At 44.4% G+C, this 23,274-nt stretch overlaps 1 protein-coding gene across 1 annotated transcript; it reads right to left on the reverse strand.

Moving 5' to 3' along the window:
- Positions 1 to 2,046: 2,046 nt before the first annotated feature.
- On the reverse strand, positions 2,047 to 22,252 carry sncaip (synuclein, alpha interacting protein). Its single transcript, XM_063194799.1, has 11 exons — positions 22,112 to 22,252; positions 18,796 to 18,896; positions 18,175 to 18,238; positions 16,408 to 17,474; positions 15,644 to 15,823; positions 13,789 to 13,902; positions 12,606 to 12,731; positions 7,255 to 7,424; positions 6,280 to 6,381; positions 5,366 to 5,548; positions 2,047 to 3,616 (listed from the first exon to the last, which is right to left on the reverse strand). The coding sequence occupies exons 2-11, from the start codon at positions 18,850 to 18,852 to the stop codon at positions 2,707 to 2,709; spliced, it is 2,973 nt and encodes a 990-aa protein (XP_063050869.1). The 5' UTR covers positions 18,853 to 18,896; positions 22,112 to 22,252; the 3' UTR covers positions 2,047 to 2,706.
- Between the last annotated feature and the right edge of the window lie 1,022 nt (positions 22,253 to 23,274).

A 23,274-nucleotide genomic window follows, 5' to 3' on the forward strand; every position in this document is an offset into this window, starting at 1 on the left:
TGGGGGTGCAGTGGCGGATCATGGTAATCAGGGTGTCCGCGGGGTTGTAAAAAGTATTAAAAGTTGATAAATTCAAAAGGCAAAATTTAATGGCCTTAAAAGTTGTAAATTTGCTTAAAAGGTATTATTTTTGAAAAATGAGCCATTATTTTTTCTTAGTTGAAGCATTGTGATTAAAAATTAAGAAGTTAGGTGAGACTTAGGTGAGACTAGGTGACTCCCGACCCGCCTGTTTGGTGGGTGGAGTAATTAACGAGTGCTCTCCCTCATTCTCCTCCATGACTGTCCCGCCACACTGCTTCCTTTCGGGCGTCTTTTTGCAAAAAAATGTCTTGTTAAGACTCGCAATGAAGTGCCGTGATGGTTGTAAAAATGATCTAAAGGTAGTGAAAAAAGGTATTAAATGGTAGTAAATTTGACTTCAAATTGGTGTATATACCCTGGTAATGCACCTCGCCATAACGGTGCTACCAGAGAGAGTAGAGAGAGAGAGGTTCCATTGGCCCATTGTTTCTGGGTTCTATTATTGCAAGGGGGAGGGGGGGGGGTGAAATCCCCCTTTAGGCAGACCTAGGCAGACCAAAGGACTGTTCTATTCAATGCTAGGACTATTATGACACGGCCCTTTAGGCAGACCGGAACCTGGTCATGTTAGGTGCCCATAGCAACCTATTAGATTGGCATATCTCTATATACTTAAAGAATCTCTGGTCTACTGTCCCATAGGGACCCAGCTTCTGTCTGCCCCCCTCTCTTCCCACCATAACCCTTAATAAACGCACAAAGGCCTGCAAGAAAGCCATTAAAAAAAAAAACCTGTGTTTGTTTATCTCATGTAATTGAAAGATAAATGACGGTGTGGAGAAATAAATTCATTCATTCATTCATTCACAGCCCGTAAGAAATCCTTAATGAAGAATTTGTACATGCGGAGTGTCATACTAAGTAGTAGTTTGTGACTCCAGATTGCCCATCACTATATGTATCCCAAGTGGTCAGCATAATTCACAGGTGTAAAAGTCATTATTAGGATATGTGCTCACTGTCAGATTCATTGTCCTTGACCCTCAATACTTCACTGTGTAAGCTGCAGTGGCTTTTGGGATGTTGGGCTTGTTCAACTTCTGCTGACTTAAAGGAACAGTCCACCGTACTTCCATAATGAAATGTGTTCTTCTTAGAACTGGGACGAGCTGATGAGTACCTCTCTGAGCTCTGTGTGTGTGCTCTCCCAGTCAGTCACTCACACGCTGCTACTCCCATTAGCATGTAGCTAGGCTAAGCTTTTTTTCTCCTGAAGTGAGATGCAACCAAACTCTTCCAAGGTTTCCCTGTTTACAATCACTTACTGTATATGAACAGCTACATGAAACCAAGTTTAGTTACACGAAATTAAACTTCAAAACTAGACTCTTTCATGACTATTTACGGCACTGATGCCTGAGCTCGCTGGCCCAGACCCGGGGTGGACTCGTTGTGTTTGAATGTGTATATGTGTCTACTCTACTTAACCCTGTACTAATGCACTTAAAAAACACTAACCAGGGTATATACACCAATCTTGAAGTCAAATTTACTACCATTTAATACCCTTTTTTACTACCTTTAGATTTTTTTTACAACCATCACAACACTCCGATGCGAGTATTAACAAGACATATTTTGTAATTTCTACCTCCTTAACATTACATTACACTTTCGTTTTTTGCAAAAAGACGCCCGAAAGGTATCAGTGCGGCGGGACGGTACCATGCAGGGTACCTCAGTCATGGAGGAGGATGGGGGAGAGCACTGGTTAATTACTCCCCCCACCTGGCAGGTAGGCAACCTGACGCCCTAACCACGTAGGCCTACCCATGATTGCCCTCAGATACAGAATCAATCAATTTTTTTGTCAAAATGGTACAACAACAAAAAAATAATACCTAGTTTTTCAAAAAATAATACCTTTTGAGCAAATTTACAACTTTTAAGGCCATTAAATTTTGGCTTTTTAATTTATCACCTTTTAATACTTTTTAAAACCCTGCATACACCCTGCTAACCCTACTTGGAATTTTGACTTACTGTTCTGTATATTTCCTGTGGACTTTGAATCTGCAAGCAGGGCCGCTGACAGCTTTGGCCAGGCCCAGGACAAAATGAACTAAAAGGGCTCGCGGCCCAGTAATGTAAATGAGGACCCAAATCTGGGCCCCCTTTCACTCTGGGCCCAGGACAACTGAGCCCTTTGTCACCCCCCTGTCAGCTTCCCTGTCTGCAAGTGTTGTATGCTATGATTATGTCCTCGATTGTACGTAAGACGCTTTGGATGAAAGCGTCTTAAATACAATGTAATGACTGACTGGAGGTACACACAAAGCTCATAGAGGTACGGACCAGGTACACAAATCAGAAATCAGATGGTGTTGGCCCAATTGGAAATAATTCTACTGCAAGATGGGGGAAATATGACTTCTTCCCAAAGTCTTCATTTTTTGTCTTGGACAAATACTGACTACTGCATTCCTTTCAAAACATCAAAAAAAAAAACGAGACCCTTTTTAAGATGTTGAACTGATTTGGTCGACTGCACCGCATTCTTTGGATGCTGTAATCCTAGAGATGATATTTAAGACAGCTTGAAGTTGAATGAGCCCGTTGTAGTGGTGCTGATGATGATGATGTGTCCATAATGCTCCTAGTGGCCCAGAGGAAGAAGGCACTTTAGACGACGCTGGGCTTGCTCCTTCCCCTGCTCACCAACACCTTGCCGTCCACTTTCTTGCCAGCGAGTCCCTGTGGAGACCCCGCACCTCCCGCCGCCTTGCTGTCCACTTTCTTGCCCGTCGGTCCCTGTGGCGACCCCGCGGCGCCAGGCGACTGGACGTTGTTGTTGTTGCTGTTCTGGTTCCCGCTCAGCGTCTCCATGATGGAGCGGAACGTCCCGAAAGGCCTCTTCCACGTCTCTCCTCCTCCAGACTCCGAGGCGCGGCCGCCGCCGCCACTGCTGCCGTTTCCTGCTGCGGATTTCTCCCCTCCTCGGCCCTCGGCCTCCGTCGCCTCCTTGTGGACGACGGGCTCGTCAAACGTGACGCGGAGCTTCAGGTTCTGGGCCGTCTTGCGGCGGGACGAGGGGGACTTGAGGGCGCTCTTGGGGCTGGTGGTGTTGGCCTTCTGCCCGCTGGCCGCGTCGGAGCCGGGGTCCGCGTCTCCGTCCATGAAGTCGGACAACATGGCGGGATCGAGGTCGGGAGCGTCCATGGAGCGAGAAGTCCTGAGCGCAAAGGAGAGTTTGCGCTCAGCGGTGGAGCCCTGAGCGGAGTGAGGATGAGGATGAGGATGAGGATGATGGTGCTTCTTCATCAGGGCGTATAACCCAGCGGGGCCACCAGGGGGTGCCGGGGGCATGGCCGTCTCGTCCACTACGCCTCCGACCCCGCCTCCCACAGGCAGCTGATTGGGCCGTTCAGGCCGAGGGGGCGGCGGTGGCGGCGCTCCGCCTGGCGTGTGCTTTGGCGCGGCGCTGGCATCGTCTGGCGGGTAAACGTCCGAGTCGGACTCGCTCAGGGAGCGCTGCATGAGCTGCTTCAGCCGCGCCAGCTTCAGCTCCCGACGCTCCGCCACGCCGAGCCGCCTGGTCGGTTACGGGAGAAAAAAAAAAAATCATGATCACGATTATATCCGTCAATATCGAAATCACAATTATTAAATTGTTATTTTGGGTTAACACAAAACATTTTTTCAAGCATTTCTCTCTCAAAATCATAAATAGTGCTTTAAATAGACAAAATGCTTCAAATAGTGATTTTTAATAATTTCATTTCATTTAAGACAGCTACTTTTATTTATTTATTTTATTTGTAGTTTATTTGGCAGGGACAATGCAGTGCACATTGTTACAAACATGACATGGCAGAGCCATGACACAACTTGCAGATGTGAGTACATGGAAGGTTTATAGCTAGATAGCTAATTTGCAACCTCAGTCCCTGATCAGGCTACCTACTCTAATAAAACATATAAATCATCTAAAAGAACAATTGTACAATACAGTATACAAGACAATAATAAGCCAACTTGAAACATGCTCCCTATAATATAAAAGCCTTGTGCATTAAGAAAAAAACAAGATGATGAGGGTGACCTATATATGCTGTGTGTGCATGTGTGTGTGTTAACTATTGTGTGTTATGATTACATTTTTGGTTTTCCTTCAGCCAGTGTTTCAGTTGTCTGTTAAATGTTTTAAACTCTGTTTGGATTTTTATTACAGTTGGTAAACTGTTCCACATTTGAGTTCCAATAACTGAGAAACTAGACTGACCAAAAGAAGTTTTGAAGAAGTTGAATGAGCCCTGTTAGGAAAAAATATCTGTATTACCCACCCCTACTGTGTCCTGTAAAGTGAAAGCCCTGGGAAACCCCTACTCCCCATTTTGTCATTGTGACACAGCACACAAGTAGTGCTCACTGCACACAACAAAATTGCATTCATGCCTCACCCGTGCAAGGGGGCAGCCCCAAATGGCGTCCCAAGGGAGCATTGGGGCACGATGGTACCGTCAGAGAATCGTATATTGGGCAGTCATGGGTGAGCGGTTAGGGCGTCAGACTTGCATTCCAGAGGTTGCCGGTTCGACTCCCGACCCGCCAGGTTGGTGGGGGGAGTAATCAACCAGTGCTCTCCCCCATCCTCCTCCATGACTGAGGTACCCTGAGCATGGTACCGTCCCACCGCACTGCTCCCCATGGGGCGCCACTGAGGGCTGCCCCCTTGCACGGGTGAGGCATAAATGCAATTTCGTTGTGTGCAGTGTGCAGTGTTCACTTGTGTGCTTCTGAGTGCTGTGTCACAATGACAATGGGAGTTGGAGTTTCCCAATGGGCTTTCACTTTCTTTCACTTTTCACTTGTAGTTGTATGAGAGTGAGATAAAGCAGGCGGGTTCTTTTCCGGTATCCACTTTACGCCGGGTGAACGCCCCTTTAGGAGACCTTCGATTAGGAGACCTTGGGAGTCTTGCGGTAGAGAATAAATTGAGTCCCCTTAGCGCTGTAGATGGCGGTAGCTCACGTCTTGTGCAAACACCACGAAAAGAGAAGAAGAAGGAGGGACAACGCCCCCTTAGGAGACCAATTTTTGAGCACACGCTTTTGCATTGAGTGGTTGAGTGGGCATGTTTCGATTCCTCTTATTATATATCCAACCTCTTTGGTACCATGCTCCGGGTACCTCAGTCATGGAGGAGGATGGGAGAGATCACTGGTTAGTTACTCGCCCCAGCAACCTGGCGGGTCGCCCTAACCGCTTACCCATGACTGCAATACTGAAGGCCAAAAACACATACAGTTTGTAAAAAAAATAATATTTGGCGCAGCCTTACCTCTGGGCATTGCTGTCGCCCGTCCGCTCTGCCAACTGATCTGCGGCCAGGAGCTTTTGCAGCGCGGCCTCCGACTCTGCCGCCCCACGCTGCTGCCTCAGGACCCACTGGCCATCCCCACTGGAGACCTCCGCCGTCAGGGTCATCTCAGGCCAGGTGTCCTGGGGCAGGGGGACCAGGTGACTGGGGGAGGGAAGGAAGGAAGGAAGGGGTTAGATTAGATCCAATGACTTATATTTATACCCAGGGGTGTAGAGGGCGCGGTACGCGGGGGTACGCAGTCCACCCACTTCTCCTGAAGTGAGATTTAAAAAAAAATCTTCTGCCCATGTTTGAATACAAAAAGGAATGATCACATAGCAGTATTGCAGGTGATTGACCAAACAGATGAAAACGGAGAAGCAATGACGGTAGATTAAGGACATTTGTGGGGTTTGACATAAGTAATAAGTTGCCTTATTATTTGATGACGTTAAAAATCGCGTACCCCCACTTTAAAAATCCCCACTACACCACTGTTTATCCAAAGGTAGATTTGCAGCCAACTAATCTCCACCTCACATTCACACTCACATCACAACAATTTAGGACAACACATGCAAACAAAATCCCAAAAATCGCTTGAAAACAGTGTGATATGGTTTCACAATGAGTGACCGCCAAGAAAAAAAATACATAGCAGCTATGGTAGACTGATAAATGATGTATATAAAAGAGGATTGATAAGGCCCATAAGGGAAGAGGAGCTGGCAGAGGAAAAGGAGGAGGAGGAGAAGGGCTAAAGAGAAAAATCAGATGAAGTCACGGTGGTTGAGACACAAGGAGGAGAGCAGGTTGAGGGGCTGAAATGGACACTGCGAGGGAAGGAGGAGAGGCACAGTGAAAAGTGAGGGAGGAGAGGAGAGGGAGGAGACCTTGGGGACAGGGGCTGCATTCCGTGAGGTCCACCTGCCTCTGTGGCCGGTTGCAGCAGGAGCTGCAGCTGGTTCTGTAGGGCCACTCTGGCTGTCGTCTGTCTGTGAAGGGAAACAAGTCAATGACAAGTAGTCTGTACCGATTCTATTCCACTTAGCAAATGCTTTGGTCAGACAAGTATGTATTCCCTTACGAAAATCGGCTGTGGTAAACCATGATTTCAGAGTTTTTTGAGCATGGTTCGGCACGGTTTTTGGTTTGACTATGGTTTAACTATAAAATTAACCAGTTTTCATGTTTTTTTGGGTGACCATGAAACCCACAATTAACCATGTTTTTTGAGCATGGTTTGTGAAACCATGAATAACCATGATCCATGGTTAGTCAGGAATCACGGTTTTCATGGTTACCACAAAAAACATAAGCCATAGTAATACTATGGTTGGTTCAGAGTACTTGGAGAAAACATGGTTACTGCAGTAAAACCATGGTCGATTTTTCGTTAGGGTTACGTCATAAATTGACGGCATATTCGGTCTTTAAAGGGACACTGTGCAGGAAATGGTCAAAAAAGGTACTGCAACTATGCTGCTCATTGAAACTGGGCTGGCAATTGCCAAATTTGGTCTTTATATGAAAGTTTTCTAAGTAATAAACAAATATTTTCTAGTATGGTCCAAGTAGAGTCATTTTTGCAGCTAAAAATTTCAGCTATTTTTGGAAATTCAAAATGGCGGACCATGGAGAAGATCCCCCTTTTCATGTATGAAAAGTGCAATTTTTCCAGTCATAATGAATACTTAGAATTTTATGGTGGTGGTAAGTATTTATGAAAAAGGTAACATTAGTGAATGGGCAGCATGAATTCTGGAAATAAACAACTAAAAATCTCACACAGTGTCCCTTTAAATATCATAATGTAGTGTGAACGTGTACTCTTTACTGCTGAAGACTGTGTTGTGACTGTGGCTTACTCATGGAGTTGTTTGGTGAGCTTCACCACCTGAGAAGCTAATGACATGCACGTCTCCACGACAACAAGGTAGCGGGAGCAGGTGGTGTGGCCCTGCCGCTCGGCACTCTGGGAAGGCCTCTCTCCTTGCTGATTCTGCACAGTCACATTGGAACCGTACTCCACCAAGGTCTATAGGAAAAACATAATACAGATTATCTTCACTTAAAAATGCATACTTTTCTGTACAGACACATCTATAGTAAGTAAGTCCAGTACTGTCTGACTTCTTTAAACTGCAAAACCAGAGTTGGTTTGTTATTTGCTTTGAGTTACCACTGCCAGCTAAGAGACTAAAGCTACTTCATGGAGTAATCCTGTACCCCATCTCCAGTGGTACAGCTGCTTCCCCTACAAGCCAGAACTGAAGGTGGATTTCCAGTGAAAGCTGAAATGTTATACAAGCAGGGTTCTATCGAGCACAACATGGTGAACAAGATCCTTCTGCTGCTCGTGTTCAGGCCATGTCTATGCCCCCTTCCTCTATTAACCCATTTTAGCCTAAGGCACCTGCACAAAATGCCTGCTGAATGCCTAGGTCCTTTTTGGGAAATGGTGCCCTCTGCCTATTAAAACCTAAATATCTCAGCTTCCGATATGAACATAAAACATAAAATAGGTTGCATTTATAAGCTAGGACCCTTATCTTGCATTAGAACGTGTTCATTCAGCTCTACCATACAGAACCCACACCTTTAATTAAAAAAAAAAAAAAAAGCTCAAATCCCAAGAGCCTGAATACAGTGTATATGTCGCTCCAGGCACCAAAAGTCAAACAATGTATGTCGCAGCATCAGGCTAAAATGGGTTAACTCATTGGTTAACTCACTTGGTTATTTTTTTTTTAAAAGGTACGCACACTCCTTTGGATTTTTTCTTCGTTAAGTTATTTTTTCTTCTTTCTATTCATTCATTCATTGGCAATGACGTTTCGACCTCTCGGTCTTCCTCAGATTCACCATTCATTGAATCTGAGGAAGACCAAGAGGTCGAAACGTCATTGCCAATGAATGAATGAATAAAAAGAAGAAAAAATAACTTAAAGAAGAAAAAATCCAAAGGAGTGTGCAAACCTTTTTTCAAAAAATACGTAATCTTTTTGTTCAGCACCAGGGATTGTGCACAAGTAACTCTCTACAAGTAACTCACTTGGTTACCCTTCAGCAGTCAGTGGGCACACAATAGGGAGCAAGAGCTTAAAAGGGAGAACAGGAAAGAGTGGGGAGGGCCTTTCTCATCCTGTCCGTGTTTTTCCAACACATCCTCTTGTGGAGAAAAACAACTTTCTTAAAAAATTACACAGGCTGAAAAGAGCAGGGGAGAGGGAACAGAGAGCCAATGCTGTCACTTCCAGTACCTGGGTACATCTAGCCAGAGCAAACGGCACACCTCCTAAAAGATGCAGCTTGAGGCTTTGTCTCAGTAGGAGAATAAAGTGATAAGCCTCTTCTATTTAGAGGATTACAAGAGGCAGTTTTATCTAGGTTAGTTACTAAGCCGCAGATTTAAAGGGGCATTCCACCGGTGGATACATGAATATGTTACTGAAAGTGGGTCATATGTATAGTAGAATAGTAACATACATTTCTAATTTGGTGCCTTCTTGGCCAAGAAAAGGCAGAAAATGACTTTTTAGTGCTTGTGGATTTGTGACAACAATCCCCATAATGCACTGCAATGCTCAAGTTCCACAAGCCACACCCAGTTATTTGGGACTCTGTGCATCATCCCTCCCTCAGCTTGCAGGCAGTGTTGCCAGATTGGGCTGTTTCCCGCCCAATTGGGCTGCTTAGGATGGTCGTGTGCGGGTAAAAATGGCATTTAGCAGAAAAACCCGCCCAATTTTAGCCATAGAAATCAATAGAATTGGGCGGGATTTTGAGCTTCTAGGCTGGTTTTGAGCATTTTTTGGGCTGGAAATCATCAGCCTCATCTGGCAACCCTCCTTGCAGGTGCATCGCAGTGGGACAGACATCACTGGAAAGAAGAACCAGGAGCACACAGCAGCTTAGTTTTCAAGACTTTATTTTGTGCACACACGCGACCAACGTTTCTGTGTTGCTACACCTTCTTCAGAGTCAAATGATAGCAAGAGAGAGACACACATTTCAAGACTTGACATTCACAGGTGATCCCACTTGGTTTGGCTAAATTGGTCTGATCTCATTGCAGGTAATTGACCCCACCCCCCAACACCAGGACAAGATTGTAGACAATTAGACAGCTTGCCAACTTCCCAAAAAAAATAAAAAAAGTGAAAAAAACAATACACAAAGAACATTGTCAATAAAACCACAGCTACAATTATTAGAAGACCACAGCCGCGATGCTGGAACAATTTGTTACAGAGAGCAAGACATATTGTGTTCCTCATTTATGCCCTGAGGCTCCACTGAATTTAGAGTATGAATCCAAAATGCCTTTCCACAAAGCCTCTCTGTCTAATTGTCTGCAATCTTGTGAGACCAATTTAGCCAAACCAAGTGGGATCACCTGTGCATGTCAAGTCCTGAAATGTGTGTCTCTCTCTTGCTATCATTTGACTCTGAAGAAGGTGTAGCAACACCGAAACGTTGGTCGGGTGTGTGCACAAAATAAAGTCTTGAAAACTAAGCTGCAGTGTGCTCCAGCTTCTCCTTTCCAGCTATGCCAGTGACTTACTGGCAGTGTTGCCAGATGAGGCTGATGATTTCCAGCCCAAAAAATGCTCAAAATCCGCCTGGAAGCACTAAATCCTGCCCAATTATATTGATGTCGATGGGAAAGATTGGGCGAGTTTTCCTGTAAAATGCCAATTTTACCCGCAGACGGCCACCCCAAGCAGCCCAATTGGGTGGGAAACAGCCCAATCTGGCAACACTGCTTACTGGAGCCTCAATGTCAGTGATTTCAAAAGCACTGGGACACTGATCTGTGATAGGTCTGTTAGAGCATTAGGTCCAACCCCCTATGGGCGGGGTTGAAAAGGTGGGAAAAAGGCTTGTAGTCTCAACAGAAATCCACCTCTCTTACACTTCCTATGTCGATGATGCAAAATGACCATTTTTACATCATTGACATAGGAAGTGTTAAGTGATGAATGCGGATTTCTCCTATCTCAGGGGGAATTGAGAGATTTTTGAAAGACCATTCAAAAGTATGACTGGGTGTCTATCAATGGAAAGCCTAATGCAAAATGGGTGGAGTGTCCCTTTAAAATAGCCAAAGCTTAGTGTGGTCAAGATACGAGAAAGTTAAAAAAACATGATTAGAGTTTCAAATAGGCACCTACCGGTTTCTACCACAGATGTAAGTGCATATTGCAGGTTGATCAGCACTTATAACTAATGTGTAATGTGTACATATCTCTCATATGCCTGGATGTATTTCTGTAGTAGTCACATTATTGATATGGTACTAGCTCTACTAATTAGTATTAAAATTATTATAATAATTATTATTATCATTGTTATTATTCATGAACTGAATTACCAAATTATTAGTTAGATAAACATCAGCATGAAATGTTAAAGGCCAAATCAACAGCGCTATGAGAAACCATCTCCTATGCATAGAAGCAGAGGGCTGGTCGTCAGTCCTATCTGTCTGCAGCCCAGGTGCTCACTAAGATTTGTTGTCTGAGACAATCTGTCAGAGTAACAAAACACTGTAGCAAGCTTCAAGATTCCACCAGTGTGCCTTACAAAGCAAAGGCAGTCACTGTATTGTTGTTGCAAATGAGTTATTGAGAGTTCAATTATGACATTGATCAAGGGTTCCCAAACTTCACCATCGCAAGGCCCCCCACATACTGTACCGTTATATTCCAGCCAAGGCCCCCCTTACATGGGTCATGCCACAGTAGTTTTCTTTGTATCGATTCCCTTTCACAATCATAGTCTAGGTCTGTTAGTCAGTGCCTCACTGGGATATATGAAATAATAACTTAACAATAATAGTTGTAATGAGAGAGAGGCAATAGATTATTATTGTGTTCTTAACTAATGGGAATATTGTTAAGATTATTTTTGGTTTATTTTGGTGTACATAAGTTTTTACTGCACAACACTAACTGTCAGTAGGCTACCCAGAACCAGGTGTGGCTAATTAAGGAAGGCATGGAACACTAAAGAGTAACTGTCAGTTTTTTTGAGTTTTTGAACTCTGCTGTAGAATACTCAACCACTGCTTGCTGTGAGGACTAATATAATTAGTTAGTTGCTGGGCCTAGTGAGTCAACCAGAACAGGTGTTGCCAATTAAGGGTTCTGACATTTACTCTTCAGTGTTCATTAGCTAAATTAGCTTATGTTATTTTTACTACAACCGCTAAGCTCTGGCACAAAAGGCAAGCCCGCTTTTAGCATTTTCTACAAGAATGCAGAATAGATGAAAAATATATTTTTGTTGTGCTATATTTCTCCTGCCAACTTGCCACGGCCCCCCTAGCACCCCTTCATGGCCCCCCCAGGGGTCCCCGGCCCCCCATTTGAAAACCACTGACATAGATATCAAAATATTAAGGTCAATAAAATGATCTGCAAAGAATCCGATAAATATAAAGTCACAAAATTGACACGTCAATAATATACCTTTTTTAATATGTTTTTTGGGTTTTTTATTCCTAAATGTGATAGGACAGTTTGAGATGCTGACAGGAAGCGAGTGGGAGAATCAGGAAATGACGTCAGACCGGCATCGAGCCCGGGTCGCCGGTGTGACAGTGCAGTGCCCAACCATTCGAGCCACAGCAGGGCCAACAGGATCATTTTAAAGTAATTTTACTAGTTTGGAGCTCTGTGTGGTTACTGCCTTTTTGCTGTGTAGGGCAGCAGCCCTCTATGTATGCAGCCCATCCCGTATAATCTCCTTAAAATAAAGACATGAAGTCGTGCAAGCAGTGGGGTCACCAACAGGGCTTGACACTGGCACCTGCCTACCGGCCAAATGCTGGTAGAACTTGGCTGTGGCTAGTAATACTTTCAGTGTCACTAGCCAATTTGGCTGGCAGCTTATTGATATACGTATTATAGTAGCCTATTATTTTGTGTATGAATTGTGTATCAATTATTTGTATGTAAGTTCAAGAAAAAGGTCAATAACTCAGCGTCTACTGTATTTGCTTGATATACTTCCATGTAGCAAGCTATACACTGATCTTGCTTTAGCGCCTCATCTTCTGAGGTTAGACGTACACTATGATGATAAAGAAAAAAAAACAGTAGAAAATCTATGGCTAGTGGAATACCTGAATGGCTAGTGACTCGGGAAAGCCACTAGCCACAGTGGCCGATGGGTGAAAAAGTTAATGTCAAGCCCTGGTCACCAGTGGTACCTGTATACAGCCCAAGTGTCCATGCTGGGCGGCCACGTGCACGGCGCTGTTCCCCTGCTGGTCCAGCTCGTCCAGAGAGATGCCCTGCTCCTGCATGAACTGCAGCAGCCACAGCAGGATGCGCTCCTGAACACAACCGAGGCAATCAGACCAACAAACAACAATAGATTAGATTCCATTCAACTTTACCGTCATCACTCCTGTGTGAATACAGCGCAATTTAATCCAATAGATAACTAACAGACTGTATTTACACTTCCTTTTTTTTGTCTTTTTGGGCCTTTATTTTTGTGACAGGAAAGTCGAGGTGGTTAAGAAGTAACTGTAAGTGGTGAGGGAGAGCAATGGGGAAGAGTCTGCAAAGGACCCGGGCCAGAATCGAACCCGGGACGCCGGTGTAGCAGTGCAGTGCCCTACTGCTTGAGCCACGGCAGGGCCTGTATTTACACTTCTTAAGCAAACATAGACAACCAGGTGAAGCACGGATTGTACATCTGGCTGAAAAACACTGAAACTACAGTGCTCGAATGGGTGGTGATATGGCTAAAGCATTATATTGAGTACATCACTATTGTGGCAAAAAATAAAAGCCTAGTATATTTGACAACAGGACAGTATTGATGGGCAGCTTATGCTATTTGGGGTGCTAAGTAGGGTGTGCACATCCACAAGAGTAATCCAGGTGCCAGACAAAAAGAGGTAAGTAGTGTGATCGGTTTGCACACTGGGTTTTAACTCCAAAAATACTTTATCATTCATTTGTACATACGGCAACGTTTCAATCCAAGATCCCTCTGTTGGATCGAAACGTTGCCGTATGTAAAAATGAAATAAAGTATTTTTGGAGTTAATACCCAGCTTATGCTATTTAGCCATTGCATACACAGTAGGGTCAAAGACGTCCAAAAAGTAACTGTCATTCAGTGTAACGGATACCTTCTGCTGACTGTAACTGTAAGAACTGTAAGAACTGTACAAGAGCTGCAAGACTCTTTTTATTTTATTTTTTTCCAGTGAATTCATGAAAGCCTCGGCTGTCATCCATTCACTTGAAACAATTTAAAAGTCATGTTTTTTTTACAGTTACAGTCAGCAGAAGGTATCCGTTACACGGAATGACAGTTCCTTTTTGGACGTCTTTGACCCAGTAGTGTTAGGTGATATAGTGTCAGGGGATTCTTACCTGTCCATAGCGGGCGGCGTAGTGGATAAGGCTGGGGTGCTCTCGAGTGCAGCTTAGCTCAGCAATAGCCTCTGTTTCACTCACCATCCAGCGCACACACTCCAGGTGCCCATTCTGCGCGCGCGCACACACACACACACACACACACACACACACACACACACACACACAGGTTGATGATACACATCTTCTCACTACTGTTGGAAGAGTTTAAGCTGACTATGTGTTCACCCATCGCTTCTCCCACTCTCACTGCTTACTCACGCTAGTTAAAATACTTAAACTAGAAACCCGATTCCCATTCGTCCCAATCTTCCAATTCAGATAACACAAACGTTGCTAGACTCAAAACTAAAGATGTACTGTAGTTTACCATCAGTTCGTCATTCAAAGTCTGAGGCCTTGAGTAAAATCAGTTCAGTCAGGTCCATTTAAGTCAAGAAATACAAATACAAGACGTTCTGAATGCAATTTCTTAATTGAAAACTTATGGATTAGATTTGGCGGTATGGCTCTGTTCAGAGGAGTCCCCTGATTTTTCATCAGCCCAATGACAAAGGAGAGTTAGGGGACAGTAGCAACATAAGGCAATTCTCACCCCATTTCAAATTAGGAGAGCAAAAATTCCCCTATGAACAGAGCAGGACAAAGAGTAGCCTATACCATGTGACACACAATAAGGTGGAGGTGTGGAGGTGGTGGGATGTGAAGAAGCAAGAAGCGCGTGGTGGGAGGGAACAGAGCACTTTTGTTTGAATCTGTCCAGTCATACTCATGAACGGCCATCCGGGTACTTTGCTCTTAAATTTGCGTTACACCCCTTTATGGGTGAAAACAAACCAAATGTCTCATTGACTTACATGCTACATCGGCTAGCCTAAATGAACACATTCCATGCTTCAGCCACGGCTGTTTGGCTATATTATTTGAACAGTCGGCAACACAACACGTTTTCGGCATGTTGCGCATGAACAACGCTAGTCTACAGGTCCGTATCTTTCGTTTATTAAACCCCAACATCACTAATTGACTTGCATGGGTTGTTTTCCCCCACAAATGAGTGTAACGTACATGGAAAACGTCATGCCGTTCATGAGTATAAGCGTGGAGAGTTGATAAGATAACCCAGAGCACCTGAGGTGAAACAGAAGCGGCAAGCACTTGTCCACCACGGCCTTGTACATTTGACAATGGCAATTAAAAAAGACAAAAAAGGATTTAAATGTGCACACATTTTTTTTCAATAAAATCAGAGGTGCGTGTCTCGAAAGCGTAGTTGTTAGCCAGTTAGCTAGCAACTTGGGTAGTTGTCAATGGGAAATTGCATTGCAAACAACAAAGTAGTAGCTAGCGTAGTTAGCAGCTATGGCTGGCTTCGTGAAATGCACCCCAGTTTTGTAATAAAAACTTGAGTCTCTGGAGTCCTTTCCTGGAGTTTGCAGAAAGTCTCTCTTTTGAGCGTCAATAATGCCTATTTAAAGGCACTGGGCGTAGTACAGTTGCACTGATTAGAAATTGACACTCAAACAAATCCACATGTGGCAATGTTAAAATGCTCCTCAAGGTAGCAGACCTTCTTTTTTTGTGCGTTTTTATTTCTGTAATTGCTGTTAGATTATTATTATTACTACTATTGTTGTTACTATTATCATTGTACTTTCTTTATGTTATATTTCTGTTATTTTCATTTATTTACTTTCTTTATTAATGATCATTTTTGTATTCTTATTACTTCAAACTGAATACTGTATGTGTTATGTGTACCTCTGGGTGGGTGGGATCTGGGTTACTGTTTGTATAATTGTGAAAATCTATAAATAAAGTTACAAAAAAAAACAAAACACTTGAGTCTCACCCGCACTGCCAGGTCAGCGGGGGTGAGCTGCTGGAGATTGCGCTCCGTCAGACAGTCCTCCCCCATCAGGGAGGTGAGGTGCTGCAGGCAGTCGGCGTGGCCGTGCGAGGCCGACACGTGCAGCAGGTTGCTGCCCTCCTCGTCCCGAATCAGCTCCAGATTGTCCGCTGCCAAGTGGGGCTAACGTGGAAGACACACAAAAGGAAGTTTATGTTTTTGCCCTGATGAAGACTGATTGTAGTCGAAACGCGTAGGCCTTATCCATTAAAATAAAGGATTTTTAACTTTTTTCACTAAGATCCGTGTGCCTCGGATCATTCTGACTACCACTTTCAACAAGGAACCTTCTTTTTGGACCTTGACATTTTGGATATAGTCACAAGCCAATTACACAAAGGAAGTTGTTTGATCAGTTTGATCAGAGCTGGGGAGGACATGATGAAAAACTTTGAAGTTTAACAACTTTGCTGGTTGATTATCACATGGACCCACCTTACTAGTTGCTAATCTTACTCAGGTGACGTTTTGGCCCTTTATTTTAGTCGTAGCATGTGAAGACACACAGCACACAAAATGAACTGCTAACTGGGGCTGGGTTTGGCGAAAGCCCTTCACTAATGGAAAGAAATGGACATTCTGTTTTAAACTATGCTTTTTATACCACACTTACCACAAATTTGTTTTATAACTACGTATGTCAAGCTTTGGTCATTTGTGTCGTGAGTGCTTTCAAAAGACAAAACAGATTGTCTTATCCTCCTCACCAGAAGTGAGATCTGTCCCTCGCGGACGATGTTGATGATGTTCTGGCTCTTTTTGGTCTCCTCGTCAACTTCTCCTCCTCCTCCTCCTCCTGCAGCTCCATAGGGCCTGGAGCCCCCCCAGGCCTTCCCCATCTCCGCTCTCCCGCCACCGCCTGCCCCCTGCAGGGGGAACATCGCCGGCTGGCCCTGGCTTCCTCCTCCTCCTCCTCCAGACGCCGAGTCCGAGCCCGCCTTCAGGGCCTGTATGTCCGGGTACTGCGGTCTGCCTCCTGCCAGAGCACCCCCATCTGGAGTGGAGGTGCAGTGCAGAGAAGCGGCAGCAGCAGCAGCAGTGGTAGCTGAGGAAGAGGAGGAGGAGGAGGAGGAAGAGGAGGAGACAGGCTGGAAAGCACCTGTCGGCGAGCGCAGGAAATCGGGCTCCATGGATTTGGATTTCCGCATGTCGGGCCACTTGACCGGGGACAGGACGCACATCTGGGGGGCCATGCTAACGCTCTCGCTGAGGGGCAGGGTGGACGTGCGGGTCAGGGTGTGCCCATGGACCCTTTCTGTACTGCTATTACCACCCATGTTGCCCCCTATGCCCCCGACGACCCCACCACCCCCCGCCAGGGACCCCCCTCCTCCCCCGCCCAAGGCCCGGCGCTCGGAGCCCACTCTGGGCAGCGTGGCCATCTGCTGGCTGGACTTGATGTAGGGCACGTCCAGAATCTCATCCATGTCCAGGTCGTAGTGTTCCAGCTCACCCATTAATACCCCTGCACTCATCCCCACGCGGGGCTTCACGCATTGGGGTTCAGCAGAAGACGATGGTGCCCCCACCCCTCCTCCACCAGCCTGTCCAGTTTTGGCCACCAGGGTGGTGGCCTCGTCTTTGCTCCCCCGGTCGCCATTTTGGGCGGAGCCCTTGGCATCCCCTTCGCTGTCCGCAGCCGGCACCTCGGGCTGGTGTTTGAGGGGCGAGACCCGTTTGACCGGGCGGAATTTGCTGTAGACGTCTGCGATGCCCGTGGGTTTGACGCCCGCTCCGCTGTGTGGCACCCCACGACTCCAGTTGATGGCTGGAGCTGATGAGATGGGAAACGGGACTTAAGTTCATTGATAATCACAACTTTCAAAGCACATGTCCAATCAATTCACTGCAGAGATGTCTTAAGTAAAAGCAGAAGTAGTCTCATAGTGTCTACCTTACAGTAGAATTACTGGTTTATAAACTATGTAAGATCATGTCATGTCCATGTCCATGTTATAATAACATCAGCAATTCTACTTCTGCTTCTGCTTCACTGTGCCAAAGGGGCTCCAGGGTTAGGAAGTACACAAAACAAACAGTATAAATTAACAAAATAATACAGCCTATGGGACTTCTAGTTAATAACAATGAAGGGTGTGCTGTGGCAGAGTGCGCTATGGTACCCATGCATACATGGTCTTGCGTACCCAGGTTTGAGTACGGCCTGGGTCATCTCCCAACCTTGAGAAAGTCAAAGAATGCGCGCACATCAGTGGCACAGGTGCTGGACCAAACATAAGATAACTGAAAAGAAAATAAAGGTCCGCAACACTGTTAAATGCTCCCAAATATTTAATGGCATTTAACAGTGTTGCGGACCTTTATTTTCTTTTCAGTCATCTCCCAACCTTACCTCATGCCCTGCTGTCTCTAACTACACTGTCTTGTCCCAACACAGGCTAAAAGGCCACAGGACTAATATTAAACAAACAGACAAAACAATGGATATACAGTACATAAGAGGTAGTCAATACCTTGTCTTTCTTCATTCTGCCCATCTGTCCTCCTGCACAGCTCTGGAATGCTCTTGGCAGAGTACTGCAGGAACACGGACAAACAGCTTAGGGTTTTGGGGCTTTTCCCTCAGGTTAAGTCTTATTACACTGGGTATGTTGTTTTTACATTTTACTACGACTTATTGGATAATCTGTTCAGTTTGAGGTTATTTGAGTGATGTGAACAAAACAAAGTCAGTAAGAATTATACAATGAATGCTGTTAGCTGTTGCATTCTTTCAAGTTGATGTTGTCCAGGTTATATGTAGTAGGAAGTATAATGTGAAAGCACTAAAGCAGCGCTTTTATCTGGATATTGGTGTTTACTCAGTTTTGAATCAAAGATCTTACTCATGTAGAATTAACTTGTAATATGAATGCATGCTTTATGGTTAGTGGTTTGCCGGTATGCATTACAAGTCAAGTGAAGGTTTTTTTTGGTAGAGCACTTAAAAAAAAGCAAAAAACATTTACAGCTGACCAAAGTGCTGTACAGAGAAGGTAAAATGACTTGAAGACACCATATAAGAACACATCTACAACATGACAACAATGGGTTTTTTTGTATTTTTAAAATAACACGTTAAGTTTTGAACTCACAGCTAAGTCATCGCTGAAGTCAATCTCGTCCAGGTCCAGGTATTCTGGGGCGTCCATGTCCAGCCAGCATTCTGGCCTCTGGCCATCCGGGGGGCGCTGACCTGCCAATTAAACATTAACAAGCGCAATCAAAGACGGCAACCTGCCCCCCAGGCCACGGGCTAACGCGTGATACGTGTGATGTATGATGTGTTTAGTGCCCCCTGCAGACGACTGATTGACACAGCGGACAGATAAACACTGACAGACCGGAGGGGTTGGAAAATGCACTTTAAGTGTCAAATCACCACAGAGATGGCCTCAAAACACTATCTAACACTAACTGTGGACCAGGGGCCTATACTCTCAAGCACAGGGAAAGGCTCAAAGCATGACAAGGATTTAGCCTACATATAGCCCAGTGGTTCTCAAACTTTTCCCATCATTCCCCCCTTCGGAGGTTCTGGATGCTTCCGAGCATTTACTAATATAATGTTTATAATTATGTATATAATGCTTAAAAGTATTGGCTTATTGGCGAGGGTGGGGGTTGGGAGGAGGACCAAAATCAGATGTCACACGCCCCCCCTGCGATACCTCCGCGCCCCCCCCAGGGGGGCTTACGCCCCACTTTGAGAAACGCTGATATAGCCTATGCTATGCCATACCAAGAAAGACGCTTCTCAAGATCTTCTTTCCCAACATCTACATAACAATGCTAAATGTGTTGATCAGGGAAATATTTTGCATGACACTCGAAATACTGTTAAATAGTGTGAATTATGCATCAGCTGCTCAATAGCCAACTACCATATGAAGAGTAGAGACGATAACAAATCCGTCAATCAAATAATAAATCAAATCACTACTCACATAATTAATCAAAGCAACTCTTTATGTCTGTTTAAAACATTGCTAGTAGAAAGTTGTGTTTCCAGAGTTCTAGAGTTGCATGTGTTCTCTTTGTAGGTCTCTTTCTAGACCTTCACTGGACGTGACTGATGCTATTACAGAGGTGTGGTTAATTTTTTATCTTATATGATTCATATGCAGATTATTATATGTACATGTATATGCAGGAATATAGATATATGTCTGTGACTTTATGTATATATCGTTCCAGTGTGTCAGCATTGTAATCTGTGTTGAGTGTCAGCTCAGTTGAGGTGTGGTCAAGCTAATTTGCATCTGTAAAGGGCCTGGCTGGACCATGGGGCTGGGTGGGCCCAGAGTATAAATGCCATGGGGTGACACAGGTCAGGGGCATCCTAACTAAGATCAGCGAGAATGGTATTTCTCGCTAGGATGTTCCATGTTACTGTTTCCATATCGGAAGCAGACAAATAAAATCTGCAGATAACTCACCGGACCAAAAGTGCTTGTCTGACATTAATAGAGAAGAACCCCACAGAGGGCTGTATGGGACTTCCTGCCATTCTTTGAGATGATGACGTGAGTTACCGGCACTGTAGCTTTTTTTTTATTACTATGTTTCAAACAATGTCACGTGTGCCGTGTTATCCATCTGATATTAACACTGTAGACGTCATTCTGATTAGTTGCAATTACATTAAGGATAGTCAGAATTATCATGTGTGATATCTGTAACGTAATTTTCCCAGTCAAAGGAAAGTTGTGGAGGGTTTAGTTTCTCACCCACTGTAACACAGTAGAATAGTGCCTGTCTTCAACTGATTCTGAGGTGGTAGAATCAAATTTGTGGCAGAATTTTCAGTTTTAGGTAACATTTTATTTCAAGGGGTCAAGCTCACTGTGTATCTACCTCATTGGGTGCAGTGAAATGACTGGTATAACAACTATGAAATGCTAATTGCATAAGGATTCATAATAATGCATTTTATAATACCTGTAATGTTATACCTGTCATTCCACTGTATCTAATGAGTGAAATGTAATGTGCTAGAGTACGGTACTTCCATAGCCTAGTGTAATCATGAGGTTGTCATCATGTCATTGTAACTACTTGTGTCACTTGTTGGCTACTTGTCAGAACTCATTGTTGGCTACATAGCTCCTCGTTGATCATCACTGATCAGATATTCTACAATGGGTTCTAGGCCTACCAGACCACGCAGGTGGTTACTGTATCATTGGGTAGAACCAGACTTATGTAGACCTCCTTGGGTAGAACCAAAGATTCTGGTAGAACTCATTGACAGTAAATAAATGGGTAGAACTACGTAGTTGGACGCACGTGCCTTTCATAATTGAAATGGAAACGAATACCAGATTAGAAATAGGCCTACGCAAGATTACGTGTCAATCTTAAACAGTTTCAAATGTTATTTTAGGTAGGTCACATGTGTGTTTGTTTGATGACAGAAAATTTAATGATTTCATTTGGGCTGTCAGAAAATACCGGTAGAGTTATTATGCACATATAAAGGAAGACTTATTGCCAATGGACAAAACGTCAAGTCTATAAATAGACAGAGCTCAATTGTTTTCTACGGAAAAAAAACAATGTCGGAGACATCACCTTTATTTAACACAAATGCAGGCTGTAGTAGCGAGCTACTTCGGAATGGGATATTTGTCGTTCAGTTGAAATGTGTGGCTCGGGCCGTGTTCCCTACCCTAACTAAGAGCAGAGTTAATGGCCTTGTGTTGACAAAATCCCAAATTTCTCAGTGAGCGTCCGACTCCTAGGTGACCGTCAGCTGATTACACGAACGCGAGGAGAAACAGGTTGCAACAAATAATTACATGGTCACTATAAATTGTGTCAAAGCAGTTGTGTTACAATCCTTTTGATGTAAAGAATGCACTGCAAATGGGAGGAGGGCGAGGAGAACGTTATAACGTGCCAGAAAATATGCTACAAAGCAAATAGCCCTACTGGTTTTAGTTGGACTGAATGATTGACAAGCAAGACTAACGAGTTTCACTGTCGTATTAAATTATAATTAGGCCTTATGTACATTGGGTTCGGTTCGACTTCGGCAGTGAGCGATAGCTAACGTCTGCTAATACAGCTGTGTTATTCTGATACCATTGAATCTGGGTATACAATAAATCTATACAATAATTTAAATCCGGCGATTGCATAACAGATCCACAACAGCAATCTTTTGGAGAGCATTTAACGAAAAATCAAGGATATCTGCGTTTGCTAGTTGGTTTTGTCAAAGAGCTAGCCTTTTTGCCAGCAACAACCCATAGGTTATTGTTCGCGTGGCTAGCTTTCCTTGAGCCAGCATCATTGTTGTAGCTAGCCATTACTAATCTATTTGTTAAAACGAAGGAACAGAACCTAGATGTAAGCGAACACATTATGATTTAGGACCAATTATTTATTGTGCCTTTAATAAATTACCTTGGGTGATGTCGCTGCCGCCGATTGCCTATCGCGTTATTGCCAAACAATCATCCAGCTGTTCTTCTGAGTGTTCAGCTGGAACCCGAGACATTTGACATCGGACGGGAGCCGTCGAGTCACCGTTATTCAAGGAGCTAGGGATCCTTCCAGGGTCCAGAGCATAGGAATATGGTGCCCCTAGTGGTGTACTTATTCTTCACTGTTGAGTAGGCTTAGTAGCCTGGTGAACCAGCGCGACCCGCTGGACGGCAAAATTTTTGTCTACGGGTGGGTCTGGCCTAACCTGACTCTCGCGCAGATGGATTAAAGTGTAACGAAGATGCACGAAGCACTAGGGGTCTCGCGAGAGCCAGGCTAGGTCTGGCCTCGCATAATGATTCAATAGCCTTGGTCTCACTGCAGGGCCAGCCCCGGGCTGGCCCGGACAAAAGCGGGCTGACGGTGATCTCATCAAAAGGGGGCTAGGTGCTAAAGATGGCCGCCGGGCCAGGTTGTGGGGCTAAGGGCCGCTTTCCCTGGCCCGTCGAATTCGATGGGCCAGCAAGCACCGCTGAGGCTCGGAGGCGGGGTCAACCTCGGGCGATATAGCCCACGTGCGATATAGCCTACCAGACCTTCGGCGATAATAGCGCAAAAGCTAAATAAGCCGACATAAATGTCATGTGTGAGTATTTGTGAGACACTTTGTATTGGTGTCCAGTGGAAAGCATGCCAAATCACGATAATGGCACAAGAGTTGGCGGCTAAAAGCAGAAAAAAGCCGACATGACTTAGCTATGACATCCCAAGTTTAAGTGTGTGGTGCCCATGATGCCCTGATAACAACAAAAAAGTTATGTTGGCTAAATAACTTTAAAAACACAAACAGAAGTGCCAAAGTTGCATCTTATGAAATTATGCCATAAGAAAGCCAAACACCCCAAACTAATAATTTGCCCAGAATTTAGCGATAAGTCCCCCTGTGCTTTCACGCCATGGTGAATCTAAGCTAAAGAGTCCTAATCTAAAAGATATATAGGTCTAAATATATAAATTACCAGCGATCTCCTTCTCCTACAGACATGTGTTAGGGCTTGTTCGAAAGCTGAGATTCTTAGCTTTTTACAGTTTTTTACGGAACGTTTTTATGTTCTTTCATTCAAAAGTTATTAAACTGTAAG

Source organism: Engraulis encrasicolus, chromosome 3, assembly GCF_034702125.1.
Source record: "Engraulis encrasicolus isolate BLACKSEA-1 chromosome 3, IST_EnEncr_1.0, whole genome shotgun sequence".
Classification (NCBI taxonomy): domain Eukaryota; kingdom Metazoa; phylum Chordata; class Actinopteri; order Clupeiformes; family Engraulidae; genus Engraulis; species Engraulis encrasicolus.